This window comes from Astyanax mexicanus, chromosome 10 (genome assembly GCF_023375975.1).
Source record: "Astyanax mexicanus isolate ESR-SI-001 chromosome 10, AstMex3_surface, whole genome shotgun sequence".
In the NCBI taxonomy this organism is placed as follows: Eukaryota; Metazoa; Chordata; class Actinopteri; order Characiformes; family Acestrorhamphidae; genus Astyanax; species Astyanax mexicanus.
In genome coordinates this window covers 50,842,579-50,869,895 of record NC_064417.1, presented here as the reverse complement: position 1 = coordinate 50,869,895, position 27,317 = coordinate 50,842,579, and the positions used below count along the sequence as shown (strand labels likewise).

Genomic DNA, 27,317 nt, shown 5'->3' with positions numbered 1-27,317 from the left:
CCTATAGTTCACTAACCTCCCCACCCCCAAAATAAATAAATAAAAAAAATGCAAAAAATCCACTCTATCTGGATGGAGAGATTTATCTGGATAGGGGTTTTATTGAACTATGAGAAGCCGGAATGAAATAAAAACGAGGTGAAATTAAATAGGAGTAACGAGTGTCACGTGGTCCCTTTCTGTTCTCATGTTTCTGTGTTTATTTACCTTTTCTGGCCCTGTCTCATGTCTGTGTTATATCCCCACGTGACCTGTGCTCCTCTGTGTCTCCTGTCTCAGTAGTTTTCCACTCACCTGTGTTCATTTGTAGCTCCGCCCCTTAGTCCCAGGTGTTTCCTGTTTCCCGTGTGTTTCCCCCACTATTTATAGTCCGTGTTTCCTTCTCTCGTGTCGATCCTTGTACGATTTTACGTCAGTTTTTTGGTCCTCGTGGTTTTCTGTTTATGCTTAGTTCAGTTTTCTTTGTTAAGTTTATGTTTATCTTGTGTTTATTTTTGTCAATAAATTTGTGTGTAGTTTGCATTTGCGTCTGCCTCCTCGTCCTTCCCGCACCCTACCCTGACAACGAGGCTATTTTTAAAATGTAAGGAGTAGAAAGTTCAGATAATTGTGTGAAAGTTCTTCACTTGACACCTCTGTATATGCTTATAAATATAAATATATATATATATATATTTTAACAATGTCTTAAAAAGGGTGCAAAGTCTTGCTGGGTTTGAAAATCCCCCCTGTTTAATATATAAGCGCCATTAATCTGCAAAACAAATATATAGGCCTAAGTTATGAACAAATAATTCAATTAAACTTTTCATTTGTGTAGAGGCAGCACCTCCGCAGAGGCCCGGGGACAGCGTACGGATCCTCTCGAGGACCCGGCAATAACATAATATTGAAAAAGGAACCCGATCCGGCCGACAGGGCCAAACTTCCTGTGCGGCCGGACCACACGGCGCTCGGCGGCTGTTTTCCTAACCTCCCCGGACTGAGGGACTTTCTGCACCGAGACAATGAGCCTTTCTCCCGCTATCGGCCTGCTGTGTTTATTTGTGTGTTTGTCTGTTGTGGTGCTAAACTCTCGCCCTCGGGGGGCTACACTCACACTGAGACCCTCTGTGCCGAGTCCGAATAAGAGCGAGAGTGTTTTACTGGCAGCAGGACAATGTAGATCAGTAGCAGCAGTAGTGGAGAGTTGAGCAAGAACCAGATTGTGAAAGAATAAAGTGTCTTTTTACATTACGGCTCTATCGTATGCTCTGTGCAAGGCTCGTCGCGATGCTCATTGCTATCTTAGACCCCATTAACAGTCTATTTTTTAACGTCTTGCATTCACGCTGTTAAAATAGTGTCGGAGTTAAGGTTAAATAAGGAATAAATCTACACTGGTAGGCGTGGTGGTCTGGAAGTGAGGTGTGTTCTGGTACAGTACATATCTTGCGTGTTTCTATCTTAGCAGCGGAAAATACAGTTACGCTACTGACTGACTAAAACCCTGACAACAGGGTAGTAGATAGGCCCCCTCTCATTACACACTCACAAATTAACAATAAACAGAATAAAGAATAAAATAAAATTGCTGTTTTCTTAAATGAGCTGCTGGTGTATCTTCACAGTGTGAACAAGCAAGTTAGTTTCCTCTGCTAAGATGTGCAAAAGCACCGCACTGTTAAGATACGAATGCACCAAAGTCAGAGTTCTATAGATCGCTAAAATAGGGCCACAACAGTATATAGTGCCAAATGCTAATTGGATTGCAGTATGTAAGAACCCAATTATAGTGTTTTTTAGGCGAGCAATCAACCAAGCGTGCACCATGCAGCTTGATTTAGGATGGCATGTGCCAGTGTGTCTTTGCTATCGTAACGACGGGAAAAGTACACCTTGAACAGCTTGTACTAATAGTCATTATTTATCATGGGTGTGTTTAATTTTCATTTAAATAGCGCAATGTCTGCACTGCCAAGATAGCAATGAACATCTGACTGTTGACATCTGTTTAGGCTCTAGTCAGATAGTGATGCATATTTCACTTGTGTAAGTTGTGAGGTGTTATCTTGTTAGTTGTGTTGCAATGCAAATAGACCAGAGACTCCCACTCCCACAGGTAGAAATCCCACAGTTTACCGTCCACCGTTAATGCAGGGGTTCAATAAGCCAGTGTGTGGTGTTCTTTAGCTTTAGTGGGACATGGCAAAAGTCACGGGACACATTACTAGTCCACTTAATCGGTTGGTCTGTATAAAATTCCAGATATTAACCATTAACATTGCCAACTTAGGGACTATATTAACAGTAAACACGTGTAAACAAATGATTCTCTTTCTTTCTCTCTCTCTCTCTCTATATTCATCTCTATGTCTCTCTCTCTCTCTCATTTTCTCTCTTCCCACTGGTGGCTTTTTGATTTACAGTGATCAATCTCTCGGGCGGCAGCTTTAGCGCTTAATAAAAAGGTTGTCAGATATGACAGAGGGATCTGTGTGAGGCTTTTTCTTTTTTTCTCAATGTGGACACACACACACACACACACACACACACACACAGTGATCAGCACTTAACAGAGGCAATTAGAGGCCTAGTGTGAATATTGCAGGAGGAGGTGGATGGCTGTGGGGGCTGATGTAATGTATGTAATGTATTCAGTCGAGAGTCGTGAGGAAGTGGTTGAATCGGGCCAAGATTCAACATTAATATTCAAACATTGAAATAAATAAAATGGGATTTGGGTAGCTGGCGCTATAGAGCAAAGGCCCGTAGCCCTGAGCGCCCCACTTTTCCGTTTGCTCATTTTCCCCCGTTTTTTCCTCCTGTTTTTCTCTCGCCCGCAGCGCCAACTCTTGCGCACAACAGAAGACGGAGCAAAAAATAGCATTCGAGACTCGTTTAGCCTGCAGTTAATTGTTCTGGTGAAGCTGGGCGTGAGGCGTGAGACAGACAGACAGACAGACAGACAGACAGACTGAACAGGCAGGAAGTGAGCTGTGTATCTATCTGTCTCTGTATCTCTCGTACCCGTCTCCCTTTCTCTTCTCCCAGAATCCCGTCTGTTCGCCCCGTAGGCCGCAGCCTGGCCGTTTCCTGCGGGAGCTAACCCAGCTCCCCCTCCACTCCACAGCTGAGAGGACAGACTGTGGGCAGCCTCTCATTTTTAGATATTTTTTATTACTTTTCATCATTTTTATTTTAATTCTAATGTTTTATATTTAGATTTTTATGTTCGTAGTTTATTATTATTCATTTTATCAATTTACTTTACTTCTACTATTATCTTTTTCTGTTTTTTCATGGTCTTTTAGAATGTTCTATTTTACATATATATTTTATTCATATATATTAAATGTTGATTTAAAATGGGTATTTGTTTTAATATTTTCATAGTATTTCTATAATCTTTTTATTTATTTATTTATTTATTATCTATAAATATTTATTTATTTTCTGTAAACGAGGGTCACCCTCAATGTTTTTCCTGAGTAAAAAAATAAAGTTGGATTAGAAAAAGGGTAAAAGGTAACCAAGCTAACACTGAAATATAGATTCTGATAAGGATGAAACTGAAAGTTTATGTAAAACGTTGTTGTTCGTTTTGCACATGTGCATCAGTTACACAGTGCACACCATTTAGACAGATATCAGATATGGGCCACATTATAAAGAATAATGTGTGAAAAGACAAAAATATACATCAGATTTGCTCAGAAAATCATGTTCATGTCTGGATAATGTTTTTGTTTACAGTGAGTCTCAAGTAAATTCTTGGTGATAAGTTAATTTAATGAGATTCTGACAAGGATGAAACCAAAACTTCACGTGAAGCTCTGCTGTTCTGCACATAAGCATGAGTTGCACAGTATGACCCATTCAGACAGATGTCAGATATCGGTCACATTATAAAAATTAGATATACAGTCATATGAAAAGTTTGGGCACCCCTATTAATCTTAATTATTTTTAGTTACTGATGGACACAGTAATATTTCAGGATTGAAATGAGGTTTATTGTACTAATAGAAAATGTGCAATATGCATTGAACCAGAATTTGACTGGTGCAAAAGTATGGGCACCCTTATCATTTTATTGATTTGAATACTCCTAACTACTTTTTACTGACTTACTGAAGCACAAAATTGGTTTGGTAACCTCATTGAGCTTTGAGCTTCATAGCCAGGTGTATCCAATCATGAGAAAAGGTATTTAAGGTGGCCAATTGCAAGTTGTTCTCCTATTTGATTCTCCTCTGAAGAGTGGCATCATGGGCTCATCAAAACGACTCTCAAATGATCTAAAAACAAAGATTGTTCAACATAGTTGTTCAGGGGAAGGATACAAAAAGTTGTCTCAGAGATTTAACCTGTCAGTTTCCACTGTGAGGAACATAGTAAGGAAATGGAAGAGCACAGGGACAGTTCTTGTTAAGCCCAGAAGTGGCAGGACAAGAAAAATATCAGAAAGGCAGAGAAGAAGAATGGTGAGAACAGTCAAGGACAATCCACAGACCACCTCCAAAGAGCTGCAGCATCATCTTGCTGCAGATGGTGTCACTGTGCATCGCTCAACAATACAGCGCACTTTGCACAAGGAGAAGCTGTATGGGAGAGTGATGCGAAAGAAGCCATTTCTGCAAGCACGCCACAAACAGAGTCACCTGAGGTATGCTTTTGCATGAATGCAGAACTTTTTTGGCAGAAATAAATATCCAGTTTGTGGCAATGTGAAATCTTAAGGAAGACAAAGCAGGCAGGAAGTGAGCTGTGTATCTCTCTATCTCTGTATCTCCCGTACCCATCTCCCTTTCTCTTCTCCCAGAATCCCGTCTGTTCGCCCCGTAGGCCGCAGCCTGGCTGTTTCCTGCGGGAGCTAACCCAGCTCCCCCTCCACTCCACAGCTGAGAGGACAGACTGTGGGCAGCCTCTCAGTGCGGTGGAGTGCAGTCAGATGGCAGAGGGCCCAGACAGAATCAGGCCCCTGGAGCCCCGCGCTCAAGATGTGCCCGGCCTGGCCCTCCGTCCGCCGGGGAGCGGCACAGACCCACGCTGCTCCTCATTACAGAGCAGGAGCTCCTCCAACAGCAGGTGGAGGAGGATTCCACTTAATAGAGGAGAAAGAGGAGTGAATGAAAGGCTCTCAACCTGACGAGCCTGATCAAATGCGTCTGTACCTGCGTCTGTACCTGCGTCTGTACCTGCGTCTGCGCAGAGCTGGCGTCCAACTCCATCACACCTGGCGGAGGGGCTGCATCTATACCACTGAGGTGCCATAGACTGTATTTGGCTTATTCTTTAGTTTATACCTACATTCAGTGGGCATTTCATCAGATACGCCCACCATCTGGATATTTACTCAGAGTGCAGCCCAACTGTTCCCCCTGTCTACTCTAATCATCAATAATAATACACCTGTCATCATCATGGAAGATACTTTTTTGATGTTTTTTGACAATTTTGAGGATTGTTTCTTCAATAAATCACTCCTTATTTCTTGTCCAACAATTTTAATAGAGTTTTTACAGAACTGGTAAAATCTGCTTTTGGCTACAACGCACCATCGAGCAGGAATTCACTACACAAAACTCTAAATCTCACAAGTAATGACATACTTCTTTGCTTCTTTGTTTCCTCAAGTGCAATCGCAAACACTGTCATGTCATGATGTCAACGCAAAAAAAATGTCATGATGAAACTGGCTCTCATCAGGACTGCCTCAGGAACAGAAGAGCAAGAGTTCTACCTCTGTTGCACAGTTAACAGCACCCCAGATAAGAGCACCTAAATGCTTCACAGACTATTTTGCTAAGTTTTAGCAGTCTTTTACCTTTTTTCTTTTTCTTTTTCTTCTTCTTCTTTTTTTGTTTTTAGTTATTGCTTCATTTGAGTTTCCAGCTTCATTAATCCTGGCTTTGAGAGTATTTTAGTTTGTATAACACTTTTAAGCTTACTTTGAATTAAAAGGTGCATTCAAACCACTGACTGGTACAAAAAGGACTATATTAACAGTTGCTAAAATAAACATTGAAAAACACGACTTTTATAGTTTATCAGCATGGAAAAAGTATTTCCACAATATACAGCTCTGGAAACCACTTAAAATGATGAGTTTCTTTGATTTTACCAAATTGAAAACCTCTGAAATATAATCAAGAGGAAGATGGATGATCACAAACCATCAAACCACCAAACTGAACAACTTGAATTTTTGCACCAGGAGTAAAGCAGCATAAAGTTATCCAAAAGCAGTGTGTAAGACTGGTGGAGGAGAACATGATGCTAAGATGCATGAAAACTGTGATTAAAAAACAGGATTATTCTACCAAATGTTGTGGACAAGACTCCTAACATTACACTGGCCCATCTCTGTAATAGGAACAAACTTGTAAGTCGCTCTGGATAAAAGTTTCAGATAAGTGTCATTAATGTAAATGTAAATGTAAATTACATGGCGAAACTCATGAAATTCAATAACTAACAGTAGAATAAACAGTGTTCTCATTAGGTCTGGAGCTAAACTGTTCTGGAAGGTAATGGATTCAGAGTCGCCACCTCCCTCCCATGAACTTTAACCACAGACGCTAACAGCTAACAGAGTTCAGCAGCTCTCCATTCCTGACATACTGCAGATCAGAGCCGCTCCCAGGCCGAGCCCCGGCATTACGGAGCGCCCGGACCAGCGGCCGCTCGCCGCCGGAGCCGCCGACTGACTGAGTGTTTACTTAAAAGAGCCAGAACAAAAACTGTTAAAACAATCCGGAGTCGTGATGGAGAGCAGAGCGCGGCTATCGTCCAGGGAAAGAACAACACAAACAGCTGAATGTGACAGAATGATGCAAAGCCTCCCTCAGGCTGACAATACATCATATCTAAATACACTTCCTGTAATCAGCCTGCTGGAGGGTCGAGCCGGGGAGGGGGAAGTCGCTGCGGGGATCAGAATGTGCCCTTAGAATGAGTCTGTGGGGTGTGTAGTGTGTGTGTGGTATATATATATATATACGTATATATATATATATACGTATATATACGTATATATGAACATATAGAGAAAAATGGATATGGAGCGAGGCTGGATGAATGGATGAATTGTGTATCACAATATAATCACTTAGACCAGGAACTGTGTGTTTGGAGAGAGGAGGGGACTTTGGGTATATATATATATATATATGTGTGTGTGTGTGTATATGTGTATAGAGAAAAATGGATATGGAGCGAGGCTAGATGAATGGCTGGGCTGTGTCAGGAATGGGCCGTGGCCTGCAGTGGGTCAGTGGTGAACGGACGGGTCCTCTATTGTAAATTAGATTAGAGAAAAAGAGCTGGTAGGTTTCGAAACAAAGAGTCCAGCCTTAATCTTAAATTAATACATTTGGATCCATTATTTAGCAATGCCATTTCTCTTGCAATCCTGTTTTTATAAGGGCAAAGTTTGAACACACCTTAAATTCAGTCACTTTCCATTGTTTAAAAATGTTCTGCATTGTAGATTAATACTAAAGTCATCCAAACTATGAAGAAAAACATGTGGAATTATTTCATAAACAGAAAAATGTCGGTAAACAGCTGTGCTGAACTTGTCTTGCCTCTTAATTTTAGTTTGAGAGCATCAGTTAAAGTAAGGTAGTGAAAAGGTAGAGTTACAGTTATACAGTGAATAGCTCTATCTATTTGAATAAAGTTCTAATCCAGATTACTGTATGAAAAGCAAGAACTACTTACTCATCAAAGTAAGGAAAAAATACTTTAAGAAGAAATGAAGGTCAGTCAATCAGAAAGTCAATTTCAAGAACTTTAAAAGTACTCAAGTACACTCAAAAGCAGTCACAGCAAAGACAAGCAAAGAGAGAGCTGGCGTTGCGGTTAGCGGGTAATGCTAATGCTAATGCTGCTGCACCTAGCCTTAGTGCTGGAGAAACTTATACACTGAAAACTCTTATAACCCTTATAACTCTGTACTCTAGTGGAGTGGCTTTACTGCTCCTTAAAACCTGACTGGCAGAATTTATACATAAGGAGCACTGTCGATTTTTGGGAAAATGAAAGAATTTTAAGTATGCCTTAAAGTCCAACAAATGTAATTGTTTATTTATTTATTTTATAATGTAAATAAGTTATTTTACTGCAGAAAAAGGGTTCTGTATCACCTACACCTGTAGCCGGTATACAGAACAAGGCATTTTAAAGGGTTAAGGCTTTGTTTTTATGATTTTTTAGTCTTACAGTAGGGTCACTGTCCATGGCGATATCCTCACACCACTGTATTTAAAGTACCTGAGAGAATAGAAGAGGCTAAAGTCTCCAGAGATAAATCCAGGCTGGTTTGTATTCAAGAGAAAACAAACCAGAATATGTTTTATATTTTACATTCATTCAGTTAACAGCTGTGCTGAACTTCTGAAAAGAATTACTTGAATTTCTTGTCTCTTAATAAAGTGTTTGAGAGCATCAGTTAAAGTAAAGTAGTGAAGAGGTAGAGTTACAGGTATACAGTGAATAGTGAATATTTGAGTAATGTTCTAATCCACTACTCTAACTAAGTAAAGAAAAAAAAATACTTTAAGAAATGATAGTCAGTCTATCAGAAAGTCAATTTCAAGAACAAAGAGAGCAAAGAGAGAGCTAGCGATGCAGTTAGCAGCTAATGCTAATAAGGTGCACTGTCGATTTTTGGGAAAATGAAAGGATTTTAGATATGCCTTTCAGTCCAACAAATGTATTTGTTTATTTATTTATTCACTAAAATTCAAAGCTTTTTGATTTGTTAAAATGTAAATAAGTTATTTTACTACAGTAAAAAGAGTTTATATCACCTACATCTGTAGCCCGTATACAGGACAAGGCATTTTAAAGGGTTAAGGCTTTGTTTTTATGATTTTTTTAGTCTTACAGTAGGGTCACTGTCCATGGCGATATCCTCACACCACTGTATTTAAAGTACCTGAGAGAATAGAAGAGGCAAGAGCCAGGCCTGGGTTTGTGGAGGCTAAAGTCTCCAGAGATAAATCCCGGCTGGGTAGTGAAGTGGTGGCTGATGTAAAGTGTGTGAGAGCCGGCGCTGAGCGTATATATATATATATATATATATATATATATATATATATATATATATATATATATATATATATATATATATCTCTCCTTTAAGAGAAGCAGAAAGCCGGCGTAATGAGGCCGGGCCGGTGCTGGAGGAGGAGTGTGTTAATGTGCTGATATAGAGATGGATGGGGGAGATCTCTGGCTAAACTGTACTGCGCTGCCCTCCCAGACATCTGCACATGTTTACTCCCCCTCATTGCTATTGATTTCCACATTCTGTACAATCTCCTCACCAGCCAGGCAGATAATGCAATCTTACTGAGAGGGGGAAGGAGCGAGAGAGCCAGAGAGAGAGCCAGAGAGAGAGAGAGAGAGAGAGAGACTAGGAGAGAGAGAGAGAGAGAGCACGGGGGTGAGCGTATATTATTGCACAGTAAAACAAAGAGCAGGAATATGACGCTCCTTACTTGGCAACCTCCACTCTACTTACTTTCACACCCAGCTAAAGTGATGATGCAAGCACTTCACAGACCATAAGCGTCAATAAGGTTCTGGTAAGCGTCGAAAAACCTTCTCAACGACAAGCAGCGGCAAACAGAGATATTATTCACGCTTATTTTTGAGCTACTCTTTCAAACAGACATCGACTCAAAAGAGGAAATCACATCTCTTGGGTTTCTTTCCATTTTATGTCCCTTACGAAAACCAAAAAACACACAAAAAAAGAGATTAAAAGCATCTATCAACCGTCTTTGTACTTGTTTATTCATTTTTTAAAAAAGCTCTATTTGAATGGGATAAGCTTAACATGTGGAGAATATACTGTATGACTGAGATGGGAGCAGCTCCTTGATTTATACACTGTGCAAAAGAAGTACGTGCTAGTAAGTAAGTGTGGGATTGTAATGCAATTCAGAAGGAAGAAAAAAGTTACCAGGAACAATAAATGATTCAGAATTTAGACTGATATGGGTACAATTGGGTACAATCTCATTTCAATCACCATTTATAGCCCTACCTCTTTGTTTTTTGCATGTTCACATTTAGGCGAAGGGTGTCTCGATTCTCGTAAGGCTGAAGAGGTAGGTTAGAGGAAGTGTTGGGGCTACATGGTCCTTCAAAAGGAGATTTTTTTCTAAGGAACAATCAAATGAGGCACAAGCAACCCCAGAAACCCACAAATTTCAGTATTTTCCTTTTTAAAAATTACAATAACCACCATATTACCATAGTTTTATAATAGTGTATTCCAATTTTATAGCTATTTTCTTTATAACAAGCTTTGAAATAAACTAGCTAGAGGTTCATATCAGTAGCCAGCTGACTATCTAACTTTTCCATTCCACCTTAAATGGTGCAACAGACCGACAGCAGAGGCTGCAGCATTTAAGGTGGAAAAGGAAATAAAAGTTAATAAATTACAGAGAAATTGAGAATTGGACAATAATAATGAATTGCTGCATCACCAGCTGCCCCCTTACCAATATATATGATCAATCCCTAAAGTTAACAAGTAACCAGCAGCAGCAGCTAGGTTGCTGAACTGTCCTGCAGTGTAATCGCTAGCGGTTAGCCGCTAATGGTAATGCTCCAGTCTTAGTGCTGGAAAAATTTAGGAAGCTAAGCTTGATGTAAACAAACGAAAGCTCTTTACTCACCCAAATAAACAGTTTTTAGGAGAGGAATCTGTGTAGATTAACATCCAGTGCTTGTTTCGAATTTGAAACAAATTACAGTTTTGTTTACTTAGCTTAGCTTTACTAAACTTAGTTAGCTACCAGGTCCCCTTTAGTTGTAATAACTTGATGTTTTAATTTATGCTAACTCAAGTTTTTCAAAAAAAATTAGGCAAGTAAGTTTAGTAAACTCAACTTACAGTATAACAAAAATAAGTTGTAATAACTTGATCTTCTAAGTTATGCTAACTTAAGTTTTTATTACCCATTACTTAACTTTTTTAAGGCAACTGGTTTCCTACTTTAAATTCGAATGGGTTTACAGTGTATTGTTGCTTAAAATTTAGCTTAAAATCAGCCTTATAATCAGACGTTCATTGATAGTGCACCTTATAATTCTATGCACCTTATAGTGCAAAAAATACGGTAATCTCCATTCTCCAGTTCCACTCATGAAAGTAGGGTTGGGGGTTGGTCGGGGGGGTAATAAGGTTATGTGTGATGTCATAAGTAATAACTCTAACGCTGAAACCGAATCCACTGAATCAATATAGAAAAGAATGTCTTGAGTATACTATGCCATCTCATTATGTTTACACGCTATAATCAATATAAGCAAATATAGAGCTCCTGCTTAGCGAGGGCCGGAGCCTCCATGATCTTCAGATTGAATTTTCTGCCACCTGAACTGACGGATCGGCGCGAGACAAAGCCGTTCCCCCGGACGGAGAGCTACTGACATATTAACAGTCCACACTCACCGCGCTTTTTTCACGGGGACGGAATTAGAACGAGTAAAACATATCAACGATAAATAAATAAATGAACAACTACCACTGCTTGAAGGATTCAGCGCAATCACACAGATCAATGCTCATTGAAATTTCATGAAGGCAGAGCCAGATCGCTTCATATTTCACAATAATAACTAGAGCCCTGCAGGAGCAGATTGGTGGAGGTTGAGGTGGAGAGAGGGGGTGCATGGATGGATAGAGAAGAAGGAGAAAAGGAGAAAAGCAAAAAAGAAGGGAAGGAAGGATGAAAATCTCCAATAAAAAAGACGACTTTGGAACCCTGACAGTCACTAAAGTCCACCAAAACTAGTTATTAAACAGGTAACAAACATTATTATTAACCTCACGTCAAAAGGCATATGGCATGATTCCTACAAAACCTTCAACCTAAGCAAACTTAGCAATATTAGCATATTTAGCAACATGCTAACAGTCCTAAAGCACATCCAACCCCCCTGAAAACAAGCTAAAGTTCAACTTGTATGGAATTAGAATTATTGTTACAGGTGGTACAATGTAACTGCATCTGTAATAAATGGTAATGAGATGGGAGTAGCTACTTGATTTATGCACTGCCATCACCTCCAGGAAAAACATGGCTATACTGTACACTCGTTTTAGAAAAATAAAAATAGCATCTTTAGCAACATGCTAACAGTCCTAAAGCACAGCCAACCTCCCTGTAAACTTTGTTAAAGGTTATCTGTAATAGTTGGCGATGAAATGGGAGTAGCTCCTTGATTTATGCACTGCCATCACCTCGGAAACTTCCGACTATATTCCAATCTTATAAACCACTTATACTTTACACTCATTAGCAAAAAAACATGCTAACAGTCCTTAACTACTGCTGGTGAATAAAGCTCTATATGGACAGACTTGTAAAAAATAAAAATAAATCTTAGCATAAATGGCGATGGGATGGGAGTGGCTACTTGATTTACACACTGCCATCACCTCCACAAACATGATATGACCATATCCAAGTTTATAAGCTGCTTTTACACTTACAGAGGTGTCAAATAAGAAAGTAATTTTTTTTAGCTTTACTGAACTTTTTATTTGTACTCCTTTCCTTTTCACACAATTATCTGAACTTTCTATTCCTTACATTTAAAAAATAGCCTCGCATGAGATGTTTGTACCCTAGTATGAAGATGATCCGTGCAGAGGCTCAAAATAACTCAAGATCGTCGGAAGTCCCAACTAAAGCTTAGTAAATTTAATATATTTTACATTGCACTTATAAAATACATGTATTTACAATTAGGCATATATGCAGCTGAAACAGGGAGCAGCCTAGTGCATCCCAAATTATATTATCAACATTAACATTTGAATATTTTAACATTAAAATCATTATGGCTTTTAGAAAAATGTGATTTTTTTCTTGATGGCTTTATTTTTTCTCCTTACATTACTTTTACTTTTATACTTTAAGTTGTTTTTAAACCAACACTTTTACAGTACTTTTAATTAAAGAGTAAAAGCTTACAACCTGAGTAATGTATGTTAATACAGTCGCACCTTTGTAACCTTAGTGCAGTAAGCAAACTTAGCATCTTTAGCAACATGCTAACAGTGTTAAAGCCCAGAAAACTGCTGGGCTGAGCTGCTGCTGGTGAATAAAATAAAACAAAAGCTAAAGTCGAGTCAGCTGACTGATCGTGATACTATAAGAGAGCCGCAGTGCTTTAGCTGTATCGCTGACTGACAGAGCAGAGAGGCATGCTGGGTAATAGGTCTTTAGCGGAACCTTTTAACAGGCACTTGTGGGCTTTGTACAGGGCTGTTAATGTCAGGGTGGTAATGTTCTGTACATGTTAGGGAATGGCAGACACTCTCTTTCTCTCTCTCTTTCTCTCATTCTCTCACTCACCCCCTCCTTCTCTTTTCCCCAGAGCTCTCTCTCTCTCTCTCTCTCTCTTTCTCTCACTCAGGTGTGATCTCATATGCTGTGGACGGGGATCGATAGGCTCAGTGGCAGGGTGTTCGATGCCGGGCTGAATTATTGCTTCATTTTTCTCCCTATATAGATGAAGCCTGTTTTTTCCCGGCCCTCCCCACACCGGGATCAATACCTTACAATCTCATTTTTATCCATTTTTCCATAAACCCGGTGATTGCGTTTATTTGGAAAATCCGACAAGCTAAATAAGGCATCGCTTTAAGAAAAGGGGGGAAAAACATATAGGAGGAGCCGGCGGCCGTAAAACGGATGGCTTGTTTTCCTTGATCCTGAGTGGAGGCTGCTGGGAAACGGCCCTCGGAAGACTTCACGCCGTCGAGCAAAACCAATTTCACTATATCTTTATGGTGACGATCTTCACATGTCACGGATTAGCAATTTAACCGGAATGGTTATCATTGATCAAGCGGCTCCACGCCATTCGTCAATAGATTTCGAGAGACTCATTATCAGAATCACTTAACGATGGAGAGACAGAAAGAAAGAGAGAGAGAGAGCTTTGCTTTAAATCGGTCGAATCAGAACAGTAGAATCAGATCTACAGTACTGTGCAAAAGTTTTAGGCACCAAAGCAAATTACAATAATACAAATAATAGATTTATTTCAGCAATATGAATGTTTTTACCTGAACAAAACACCACATATGATTTAAACAGATGCAAATAAATTAAGCTGAAGAAAAAAGTTCAGCTCAGTTCCGTCAGCAGCTCACCTGATTTACCACATTTATCAGTAATTTACCAAACCAGTTGTTGATTAATATGATGAGAACTAGAAATAACTCTACTAACTCTATTAAATTCAGACGAGGAGGAGAGATTAGAAGATGTTTTAAAGAAAACAAAAATGTTACTTCACAGATAAGAAGCTTTTTCTTTACAGAAATTCCCACAGGTGCCTAAAACTTTTGCACAATACTTGCTATACTTCATATAGCAACTATAATTAAGAATCAATAACCCTCAATAACCTACGGTACAATACTTAAAACCCAAATCAGAATGATGTAGTGTTTATTACATTCAGTTAAGGCACTGCACAGCTTGATTTGTGGTGTCTTGATCATTGTGCCTTTGCTATCGTAACAATGGGAAAAGTACACCTGTATGCAAGCATGTACTAATTCTCTTAAATAATTAATCATGGGTGTGTTTTGGGCATAACATGTAATAAACATGTAATAATCAGTGTGTCACTTGCCATTCCCCATTCACTGTGAGTTCTGTCTTACACCCTGCACAAGGCACATAACAATGCTCATGGCTATCTTACACACTGCCAACAGTCTATTTTCATGCCTAATTTGCACCTGCTTCATTTAAAAAGCAACTGTGCTTGTGAATCTACAGCTCTGGAAAAAAATTAAGATCACTTTTTTGCTTTTTATAGGTACAGTATATGTTTGAGTAAAACGAACATTGTTGTTTTATTCTATAAACTATGGACAACATTTTTCCCAGAACTCTTTCAGACCTCAAATAATGCAAAGAGTTCAGAAATCAATATTTGGTGGAATAACCCTGGTTTTTAATCACAGCTTTCATCCACCTTGGCATCATGTTCTCTATCATGGTACTTTTTGCAGTGTGCCAAGTCCTGCTGGAAAATGAAATCCATGCATCGCTATAAAAGTTGTCAGTAGCAGAGGGAAGCATGAAGTGCTGTAAGATTTTGTGGGAAAACAAAACTGCACTGACTTTAGACTTGATAATAAAACACAGTGGATCAACACCAGCAGATGACAGACATGACTCTCCAAACCATCACTGATCATCAGTAAATTTTACATTTCATTTAAAGGAAATCAAGGAATCAGAGTCTGGAGGAAGAGTGGAGAGACACACAGTCCAAACTGCTCGAGGTCTAGTGTGAAGTTTCCACCAATCAGTGATGGTTTGGAGAGAATCATGTCTGTCATCTGCTGGTGTTGATCCACTGTGTTTTATTATCAAGTCTAAAGTCAGTGCAGTTTCCCACAAAATCTTACAGCACTTCATATCTTACAGCTTCCCTCTGCTGAAAACAACTTTTATGGAGATGCGGATTTCATTTTCCAGCAGGACTTGGCCTCTGCCCACACTGCCAAAAGTACCAATTGGTCTTATATAATATTCTAATTTTCTGAGACACTGATTTTTGGGTTTTCATTGGCTGTAAGCTTCATAATCATCAACAATAAAAGAAATAAAGGTTTAAAATAGATTACTATGTGTTTAATACATCTATATAATATATGAGTTTCACATTTTGAACTGAATTACTGAAATAAAGTAACTTTTTTTACTTTTTTTCTTTTATGAGTGAGAACAGGAGGAGGAGACACTCAAACCCCCCACTAAACGCTCCATCCTTGACTTTCGTCCAGCTCCATTTTTGTCCGGATCAAAAGCCTGGCTCTTCCTCACCTCGGGTGACTAATGTCTCCCACAGACTTCATCATTGGTCGGGCATAAGAGAACTCCCCCTAATGTGATCCAGCGGAGTCTTTTTAATACGGGGCCTGATGGGTGCCGCTCGGCCCACTGGCCTGAATACTGAGTAGGGATGAATCGCCTGCTGAAGCTCCCGAGCGATTCATCAACACCTCCAATCTCTGGGCGGCGCCGGCCGCGCACATGCTCTCTGGCAGATAGCGTTATAACTCTGCCGCGCGCCGCGCGCTAACGGATGGAGAGACCTTCTGACAAATGATGCAAACGTGGCAATCTGGTGGAGGTAATACTCAACCAAACATGGAAATGCATTTGTTGCAGATGGAGAGAGAAAAAGAGAGAGAGAGAGAGAGAGGGAGAGAGGGAGAGAGGGATGAGTCAGGCCTCTTATCTGCCGAGTGCCATGCAGGACGGGTAATGTCCCAGGCGGAGTGAGCTTAATTGTTTCTGATGATAAATATAATTGCGCCGAGCCGTTGGATGTTTAATCACTGGGCGGAGCGTGGAGGAACTTCTCGTATGATCTTTCTGAAGCTTTTCCACTGAAGTCTTCCTCTCAGAACGTCTCAGAGTTCACATGGCTTTTAATGGCAACAACTTAAAGAAATAATACATTGTTTAATATAAAATAGAACTTTGTATGCTACTAAATAAAGCAATAATATAATAAAAATGTAATAGAGATCTGAAGAGGCAGGGTACACGCACGGTCATCTCCAGGTTTATCTTTTGCTTTAGCTATTCAGGTTTAGTTTTAGCTTGAGCATTTAGATCTCTATGTTTAGCTTTAACTCTCCAGGTTTAGTTTCGCTCTCCAGGTTTAGCTTTAGATAGATCGATCGATCGATCGATAGATAGATAGAGCTTTAACTTGCCATGGTTTGCTTTAGATAAACTTTAGCTCTCAAGCTGCAGCTTTAGGTTAAGATTACCAAGTTTAGTTTTAGACATTTCACCCCCAGGTTTAGCTTTAGTGTTTGATTTCCAAGTTTTTCTTCAGATCTGAAGGTTAAGCTTATTATCTTTAGCGTAAAGATAATTACATGATTATATACTAAATTATATAATATATAATAGAAAAGCATACGCTGTAGCTGTAGCTCCCCAGGTTTAATTTTAGCTGTCAAGGTTTAGCTCCAGCCTTTTCATTTTCACGTTTTTCTTTAGATCTGAAGGTTAAGTTTTAGCTTTAGCTTACCAAGTTTAGCCTGAGCTTTAGCTGTCAGGTTTAGCTTTAGCTGTCCAGGTTTAGTTTTAGCTGTCAAGGTTTAGTTTTAGCTGTCAAGGTTTAGGACCCAGTTTTTAGGACCCAATGTTTATTTGGGAAGAAATTCTTTTTGTATTTACACAACGGACATTAAAAAAACGGGCACAAAAAAAAAAACACTTATTTAGAAAGAAAATTCAGATTTAGGTTCAAAGTGCTTTAAAATTCTTGTGCAAATGAAAGAAACGAAGCAAAGAAAAGTGTGACGGGACCGGATAGGCCGTTTCTGAGGCTCACTTATCGCTCTGGGTACTTTTGGGTTTCCATTTTACCGCAAACTCTCCTATTCACCAGCCAATGCCAAGAATCTAAGACCCCAAAAATGACATCATCCATTATCTGGCAGGCTTTTGAGGAATCCATTAACTGAGTGCTTCTAAGCAGAGAAACGGCCAGAGCCAAAACGCAGCCGCATCATTACCGACTGCAGGCCGTCAAATGCCATCGTCGGCCGCGGCGTTTAACGGTAAAAGCGTTTGATAAGAATCTCGCGGGTGAATACGGAACCGGCGCTGCTGGTCGTAGCGCTCGTCTCCGAGCGATTAGAGGCGGTGGAGATGGGAGCGGTTATTTAATCTCTCGCCGGCGTGGCCGTCCGGACGCAGCGGCGCTGGAACGCCGTTCTCCAGGTACGACGGCGTCTTTCCGCATGGCTGTGTGGTGTTTGAGTGCGGCAGCGTCGGTGCGCCATTGATTTAATTAGGTCTCCATTTCCTCTGCCTGACAGAAGTTGATTAGAGACGCCAGATGCCCCATGTGTAATTCCGCTGCCAGCTGCCACGCAGCCCTGCCAATCCTCTATGATTAGTACCCACTGGCAACTGGGCCCGGCCCAGGTGCCAACTGGAGCCAGGGGAGAGAAACGGCAGGCTGACGGCCCCCCGGCGCTGAGGAAGAGGGGAGTCAACTCCGAGAAACTCTGGGGGCAAACGGAGAGTCCAGAGAGTTCAACATAGAGGCTCCCATATCACCACTGCCCAACGAAAAACATGTATCTCCATTTTATTCACTTTTTTATCATGTACTGTTATAACCAAAAAGACAATAGACGTTATAGTTACACTTTCTGTTATTCTTATGACTTATAACACATTATAATGCATTCAAAAATCTTTATAAACACCAACTGTAATCCTAATTCATCATCAGCTGTGTTTATAAGATGTTATAAGTCAATACACCAAGAACCTCAACAAAGATGCCTTAATAAAGCATGCTATAACTACTTATAACGGTTCATAAATTATACTTCACTCATATTAAATACTATTATAGTGGTACGATTTTCTATAAAAGTCATGTGTATTAGATTCTATAAACATACACTTAAAACATTATAATGCATTCATAAAGCATTATAAGCATGGTTATACATATTATGTGTGTTTATTATACATTATGAATTGTGATCATAATGTATATACGGCTTTGTTAATAAGATGTTTTTTATAATATGTCAAAACCAAGCATGTTATAATTACTTATAACCTCTTATTAATTATACTTATGTTAAATAATATAACATATTGATTATATTTATATTTATAATGTATTATAATGTGTCACTGTACACATTGTCCAAAGAAAAGTGACAGATGTCCATTGTGGGAATGTGTTAATAGTGACAGAAATATGACGAAGAAATATATGATGAAAGAAATTTTAAATCCAGATGTGTAACATATTGTACTATAAGCACAGCTTATGATGCATTATAATCACAATTCATAAAACATAACAAACAAGGCTTTAATGTGTTATACTATTTTTAAATATGTATGATCATGCATATAATGCATTATAATGTGTTATAAGTATGTTTATAGGGTCTAATAGAGATGCTATTCATAGAGTTCATAGTGTTGCCATTATAGCCTTTATCAATTTATAATGTACTATAATGTGTCATTGTTCACTCTAAGTAAAGTGACATGTCCTTCATGGGAATATATAGTATTAATGGTGACATATATGTGATATTTTAATTCAGATCCTGTAAAAGCACATCTTATGATGCATTATAATCACAATTTAATGTGTTATGTTTACAATGCCTTATAATCTGTTATGAGTATGTTTATCAGGTCTAATAGAGATGCCATTCATATAAAGTGTTACCATTATAGCTTTTATTTATTTATAATGCATTATAATGTGTCCTGGTACACTCCAAATAAAGTGACAGATCACACATTCCATTATTGGAATATATTAATATATTAATATATGACAGAAATATTATTATTTTTTAAATCCAGATGTGTAACATCCTGTATACAAGCACATCTTATGATGCATTATAATCAAAGTTCATAATACATAATACACAAGGAAATAATGTTATACATTTTTCATGTTCATAATGACTTATAATCTCTTAAGAGTATATATTCATAACAGAAAATCATAGAAAGTGTTACCATTATAGCTTCTATCAATAATGCATTATAATCACAATTTATAATACATAATAAACAAGAATCTAATGTGTTATACATTTTTATAAATGTATATATATAAATGTATAATCATGTTTATAATGACTTATAATCTGTTATGAGTTTGTTTATAGAGTCTAATAGAGTTTTTTTTCATTGGCCTGTAAAGTTGGATGGATTTTGGAGATACCTGTTTTATTTTTTTAAGGCAGTGGTGATATGCCTGTGTTATGAAGCTGTATAAGCAGGTTATAACAGCTTTGACTCGTTGCTCACACTTTAAGGTAATAATCTGCGACGCTCGCTCTTTGAATGCCCACAGTGCTTTCCTGGATCTGTTAGAGAGTGTTGGCAGAGGCGGGCACACATCAGGGAGCGCTGCAGTTTAACGCCCGGCTGACCATCTGCCCTCTGCTGCTGAGGTGTGTGTTTGTTCGCTGCGTGTGAATTGCATCCTTCCCTCCATGCCTGGCCATGTGTTCGGTGAATGGAGCATGAAGAGAGGCCGAGTCCAGCGCCATAAACCCGATGAGCCCCTCATTCACACACATGAATGCACGGGCACAGGCCAGGTGCCCACTGAGCGGACAATGCCCACAGCTGAGCTCCCTTCTGAGGTATTGATGGAGCCGCTTTTCAAGCTGATCTCCTGAGAGGAACTACATTATTCCCAGATCCCGACTGCAGACTGCTGTACTTACTGCTCTATCAAACAGAGCAGCTTTATTATTCAAAGTTTACAACAGTTTTGAAAATTACACATCTAGGTCTTTTATACTGGGTCTGATTGTTTTATAATATTTAACAGTGAAAAGAAAAATGCACTGAGTTCATTTTTTATGGACAACCTATAAAATAAACCCATCACAACAAACCAATTAAAGTTTCAGTTTTTAGAGCTGCAACAACTGAATTGGGACTAACTGGGAGGTAATCTTAAACTGAAATACCCATGCGCAACAACAGGGGGAGCTCTACACGCTAAAGACTGTGCTCACATAACAAAACAGGGCTGGAGGTAGAGCGAGGCAAGGTAATTTAGAGTGTAATGGAGTTGGGCAGAGTGAGGTAGAATAAAGTAGAGAGAAGAAGAGCAAGGTAGTGTGTAGAGGTAGAGTGAGGTAGAGTGTAGTAGAGAGTAGTAGAGTGCAGTAGAGAGTGTAGTAGAGAGAGGCAGAGAGAGGTAGAGAGTAGTAGAGTGAGGTAGAGTGATTGTAGAGTGTACTAGAGTGAGGTAGGGTGAGGTAGAGTAAGGTATAGTGTGGTGGAGAGTGGTGGAGTTTAGTAGAGTGAGGTAGAATAAAGTAGAGAGAAGAAGAGCAAGGTAGTGTGTAGAGGTAGAGTGAGGTAGAGTGTAGTAGAGAGTAGTAGAGTGCAGTAGAGAGTGTAGTAGAGAGAGGCAGAGAGAGGTAGAGAGTAGTAGAGTGAGGTAGAATGGGGTACAGTGTAGTAAAGAGAGGTAGAGTAAGGTAAAGTGACTCAGAGTGTGGTAGAGTGTAGTAGAATGCAGTAGAGAGTGTAGAAGAGAGAGGTAGAGTGAGGCTAGAGTGTAGTAGAGTGAGGTGGAGTGTAGTAAAGAGAGGTAGAGTGAGGTAGAGTGTAGTAGAGAGAGGTAGAGTGAGGGTAGAGTATAGTAGAGAGAGGTAGAGTGTAGCAGAGTAAGGTAGAGTGGGGTAGAGAGTGTAGTAGAGAGAGGTAGAGTGAGGTAGAGTGTGGGTGCAGTGTAGTAGAGTGAGGTAGGGTGAGGTAGAGTAAGGTAGAGTGAAATAGAGTGACTCAGAGCATGGTAGAGGAAGATAGAGGGAGGTAGAGAAAGATAGAGTGTGGTAGAGTGAGGTAGAGAAAGATAGAGTGTGGTAGAGTAAGGTAGAGGGAGGTAGAGAAAGACAGAGTGTGATAGAGTGAGGGTAGAGTGAGGTAGAGTAAAATAGAGTGACTCAGAGCATGGTAAAGTGAGGTACAAAGAGGTAGAGTGTGGTAAAGTTAGGTAGAGTAAGGTAGAGTGAGGGTAGAGTGAAGTACAGAGAGGTAGAGTGTAGTAGAGTGAGGGTAGCATTAGCTAGAATGAGGTAGAGTGGGGTAGAGTGAGGTAGTGTGAGGTATTGTGAGCTAGAGTGGTGTAGAGTGAGGTAGACACAGGTGGAGTGAGGTAGAGTGTGGGTAGCATAAGCTTAACTGTGTGGTAGTGTGAGGTAGAGTGTAGTAGAGTGAGGCAGTGTGAGGTACTGTGAGCTAGAGTGGGGTAGAGTGAGGTGGAGTGGGATAGCTTGTAGTAGTGAGATGTAGTGTGTGGTAGAGTGAGGGTATAGTAAGCTAGAGTGTGATATAGTGTAGCAAAGAGAGGAGAGAGTGAGGTAGAAATCGGTAGAGTGTGGTAGAGTGAGGAAGAGAGAGACAGAGTGAGGTAGAGGTCCTCAGTGAAAGCTCAGAACAAATCTACTTCTTATACTGGGAAAAATGTTTGCAGCCAAATAAGATCCTGATGGAGTTTAAACTGATTCATGATCAATTGTAATTGATTGTGATTCAACACAGATAAGCTTTTTTGTTTCTAAAACAAACACAATTAGTCCAAGTTTACTCTCAATTAACTACATGAATTCCTATTTGTTTCATTTCTTTTATCATTTAATTTAATTAAAATTAAATATTAGAAGTGAAGCACTGCTGGATGCTGCTGTGTAAATATGATATATAATAATATAAGCTGTATTAGGTGTGGTATTAGGTTGGTGTGGACGGATGTGGATTAAAGAGTGCCAGTCTGTGACCCTTCCTCCACCCCTCTGAGATAAGTGCTGCGTTTGGCTTATCTGAGCATTGCTACAGGATGTTCCTGCTGCTGCTGGGGTTGCAGGAGCTCTTATTAAGCTGCAGGAACAGGAAATAGGTGAGATTCCTCTGCAGTGAAGGTTTCTCAGCTCAGGGAGATCAGTGAGATCGCTCTCTCAGCTTCTATTACTGAATCTACAGCTAACACAAACCAACAGCAGACAGAGATCTACAAGCAGCAGAAGCTCTGCAGTGGAAAATTACAATACCAATAAAAATCTTATTCAACTGAAATCACTCAGACTATGAAGGAACACATAAAGAATCATGTAGTAACTTAAAAACAGTGTTAAACAAAATAAAAAAAAAACTCTGTGAAGAAGCATTTAGGAGTTAACTCTTACTCCTCCTTTCATAGGGTGATCCTGATGAATGCCAGTTTCACCATTAGAATGTTGTCGATAGTCTTTGCAGCGACTGCATTTGAGGATACTTTCAAAGTTCTTGCTTTTCATAATCTGGATTAGAACATTAATCAAATAGAGCTATTCACTGTTTACCAACTCTTGATAAGTCTAGCACAGCTGTTAACTGAAAGCCTAAATACCAGGTAACTCGATCTCATAAAACTGACTAAGAAAATGTGCATGTCCAAGATGTGCAAAACTGTCATCAAAGCAAGATATTCTACTCTTTGAAAAATAAAAAATACAAATATGCATAGTTTGGATGACTTTAGTATTAATCTACAATATAGAAAATTTCTATTTTTTATAATTATTATAATTTATTTCTATTTTTATAAGGACTGGGTAGACTTTACCCTGAGATAATTCAAGGCCAAGACATTTCAACTATGGCCTTCAAGGTCTTGAAACGAGATCAAAATAACAAAATAACACTGGTGTACTGTAAGTGATTTACTTAAACATCCACATAATGTATATCACATTCTCATGAACTTTCCTGTTCTGTGTTTTTTTTCTAGTCTGTTTCTGGGTTTTTCTGCTCTCCTCATGTTTTCCTAGCCATGTGCTCCCTAGCACATGGCTCTGTGTTGTTCTCAGTGCTTTCACCTGTGCTCTTTGTAGCTCCGCCCCCTCCTTACCTTCTCCATGTGTTTCCTGTTTCATGTTCCCCTGTGTATTTAAAGCCCTGCGTCTCCATGTTCTGATAACTGTTCTTGTATGTTTTCACATCAGTCAGGTAGCTTTGGTTTCTTATGTAACGTACAAATGATTCACATCTGTGGTTCCAAGTGAAAAATTCTTACTTTTAAAACATACAATAAAAAATAAGTTTATTTTTACCTGTGTAGATGAACCTGCCCGGTGTTCCCTTGCAGAACTGTTTGGATTTGTAGGACAGAGTGACCTCCACCACCCCCGGTATGTGTCTGGGTGGAGTCTGTACCCGGATGGCGTGAGGGGTGATCAGCTACAAAGCAGAAGACGAAAAAGAAGAATAATAAATAAAAAGTGATGAGAGCGAAAATTTAAAATCCTACATTTTATCTGCAAAATTAAATAAGTTATTCCATAACTCCAATTAACCCTGAAATCTAAGAAAAAAAGAAGAATTTCTAAGACTTTCACTGTATTAAATCCATTGGCAAAAACTAGACACAATATATGTAAATTGAGATGTAAATGCTTAAATTAAGAACATTTTTCTCAAAACAAGCAATAATCAAAAAGTCTCAGAATTAGTGAAGTAAGACATAAATCAAGCAAAAATCCCTTATTTTGTGCCTTAAATGTGTACACAAGAATCAGAATCACTTGACTGGTGACTTTGATTAACTTATCCTGTGCAACAGAGGGAACTCTTGCTCTTCCTTTGCTGGGATGGTACTGATGAGTGCCAGTTTCATCATCATAATGTTTTTGATGGTGTTTGTGAAAAAAAAGCTCTTGAATTTTTTTCTAGTATTTTTCAGACAAAATTGATAAGCTGTATTATTATTAATAATAATATTATTTTAGTTTTTTGCAGAAATATTATTCTTAGAATATATACATTATGTTAAGCATTGTTATTCCTTAAAAATATTATATTTAGCAAATATGTTTTGCATTGTTATTATATATATTTTTTTATTACATTGTTATTATTACAGGCGTTTGTTCACTGATGTATCAGAGCTGGGGATCTGAGTGTGAAATATATATATATATCCTTCTTTTAATGTCAAGAGCACTGCCATTAATAGGGCTAGTCCTGGTGAGTGGATGGATTACAGTAATTGGCTCAAATCTGAATAATAATAATAATAATAATAATAATAATAATAATAATAATAATAATAATAATTATTATTATTATTATTATTCAAATATGTGTTGACAGGGCCTAAATCTCCAGGATGCATTATCATTTTCTTCATTTTCTTTCTCAGTTTTTTGTTTAAAAAGCTGAGAGTGTGAATCCCGTCTCCTCCCGGCCGTATCGTGTGTATTATTAGAAACTGGATCTTGATTGGCTGTAACAGCCTGTGTTTAGGAGTGGATAAATAGCTGCACACACGCTGATGCTGCCACCGCTGCCACTTCCAGTGTCGCGAGTAGCTGCCGCCGCCGCTGCCTACCTGCAGCCACATTAGCGCCGTTAGCGCGGGTCCTAAACAGGCGGGCTTTGTTCTCTGATTAGACTATGATTTGACTGCTCGCCGCGCTCCAGAGACTCCGCTGAAGCGTCTTTGAAGGGGAACGGTGGCTCTACAAAGCAGCGCCGAGCGCTCAATTTCCCCGGCAAAGCACCGGCGCGTTCAAAGCCAACAGCGCCGGCGGTGCTTTACATGACTTTAAACCGTCCCTTTCATTGCACACTTAGCTGGGCTTTCATATGCCAGCCACTGCTCCTCTCACCTCTCAGATAAATATGGCATCGCCAATGAGGGGCTTTTTATAGCGCTCACTCTTTCATCTAGCAGCTCCCACCAGGAGACGAGCGGCAACTCGGCTCGTACTGGGAGGAATGGGAGGGGGGAGTACGGGAGTGCTACAGCGCTGCACTCCAGGACACACCAGTACGCAGTGGTGTGCAGAGAAGTGGTGCTTAGCTTTCAAAAGCTTACTCATCTAGATCTTCTAAAAGTCAATTTATCGCTCACAGAGAGGCGAGGTTGTTCTTGAGTTTGAGTCCTCTTGACTTGACTTGACCACTTGTTGGACTTAAAAAAAAAAAAGTGTTTGCCCTTCCAAAAATGAACTGTGATTATTGCAAAAGGGCATGGACAACTCATCCAGGAGGTCACAGCTTTCAAAAGCTTACTCATCTCGATCTTCTAAAAGTCAATTTATCGCTTGTGTCATCCTGACTTGACTTGACCACTTGTTAGAAATTAATCACATCATAATATAGATATACTGTATAAGGTATATAATTGACATGCAATGAGTGTGTGGGTTGAGTGTGAAGATGTTTAGTCAACAGTACTGACCGTTTGCCAAAGACCAATCTGGTTGCCCTGCATGGATATATACAGTGGCATGAAAAAGTATTTGCCCTCTTTCAGTTTTCTTTTGTAATTTTGTCATACTTACATTTTTCAGATTATCAAACAAAAAAAAAGAAAAAGTGTCTGCTCTTCCAGTTCAACTGTGATTATTCCAAAAGGGCATGGACAACTCATCCAGGAGGTCACGGCTTTCAAAAGCTTTCTCGTCTAGATCTTCTAAAAGTCAGTTTATCGCTCACGGAGAGGCGAGGTTGTTCTTGAGTTTGGCTCCTCTTGACTTAATTGACCATTGTTGGCAATTAAACCCATCATTATATAGATGTGTAAGATGTATAATTGACATGCAATTTAATAAAATATATCAGATTATCAAACAAACTTTTAAAATTATGATTTAATTTATTAAGGGAAAAAACATTCCAAACTAACCTGGACCTTTGTGAAAAAGTGTTTGCCCCTCCATAGATTAACTGTGATTATTCCAAAAGGGCATGGACAACTCATCCAGGAGGTTACAGCTTTCAAAAGCTTACTCAACTAGACCTATTGAAGGTCAATTTATCGCTCACAGAGAGTCAATTTATTGTTCACAGTGAGATGATTTTGTTCTTGAGTTTGAGTCCTCTTGACTTGGCAATTAAACCAATCATAATATAGATGTATAAGGTGTATAATTGACATGCGATGAGTGTGTGTGTTGAGTGTAAAGGTATTTAGTCAACAGTTCTGACCGCTTGCCAAAGACTAAGCTGGTTTTTCCACATGTCCGTAATGAAAAAACTGGTTGACCAGCATTAACAGCAAGACCAAGGTGGTTGACCAGCATGTTTTTTCTTTTTTATTTGGTTATTTTTTAACTAGCATTAATATAGATAGTCATTCAACATGACCAGCATTGTGAATGTGAAAGTTCAGTAAAGAGGGCTGACTGACCTCGCTCCAGACCAGCATGGTGCCGAAGATGACCTGCAGTCCGTCGAAGAAGTTGTCCCCAATGATGATCACTGTGGCGCCACCTGTGGTCCAACCTTCACTTGGACTGATGGCCTTAATGCATGGAGTGGCTGAAGAAATAAGGAGAAAGAGAGAGAGATAAATAACCATTGAGTTTGATGGTTTTGCTGGTCTATCCAGGCTAGAAAACCACTGGGACCAAGCTTGACCAAGCCTGTCGACCCAGATGACCAACATGAAAACCAAGCAGGATAACCAACCAAACATATACCAATATAGAGCATATTTTCCTCTGGATGACCATCTACTCAACCACCTGAACCATCAGCTTCTATCAGCTTATACCATCCAAAATCAGCTACCATCAAAAGCTGGTCTTGATCTGGATAAAATAAACAATGATATTGGAATTGGGATAATCGCAATAATACACAATTATAAGTATAATAATCCTTGTGCATACAACCGCATCACAGCAGTGCCAATATTACACAATATAGCACTCCCCCTCGTGTATTATATATATATAT

At 39.3% G+C, this 27,317-nt stretch overlaps 1 protein-coding gene across 4 annotated transcripts in view; it reads right to left on the bottom strand.

Moving 5' to 3' along the window:
* The window catches only part of ebf1a (EBF transcription factor 1a), a 273,661-nt gene that overhangs the window by 46,946 nt on the left and 199,398 nt on the right, over window positions 1–27,317 (bottom strand). For all 4 annotated transcript variants that reach the window (XM_049483892.1, XM_049483893.1, XM_049483894.1 and 1 more), the window contains exons 9-10: window positions 26,767–26,897; window positions 23,684–23,810 (exon numbers count right to left, since the gene is read on the bottom strand). In XM_049483892.1, the coding sequence (XP_049339849.1) occupies window positions 23,684–23,810; window positions 26,767–26,897 (258 nt within the window). The remainder of the gene's footprint in view (window positions 1–23,683; window positions 23,811–26,766; window positions 26,898–27,317) is intronic.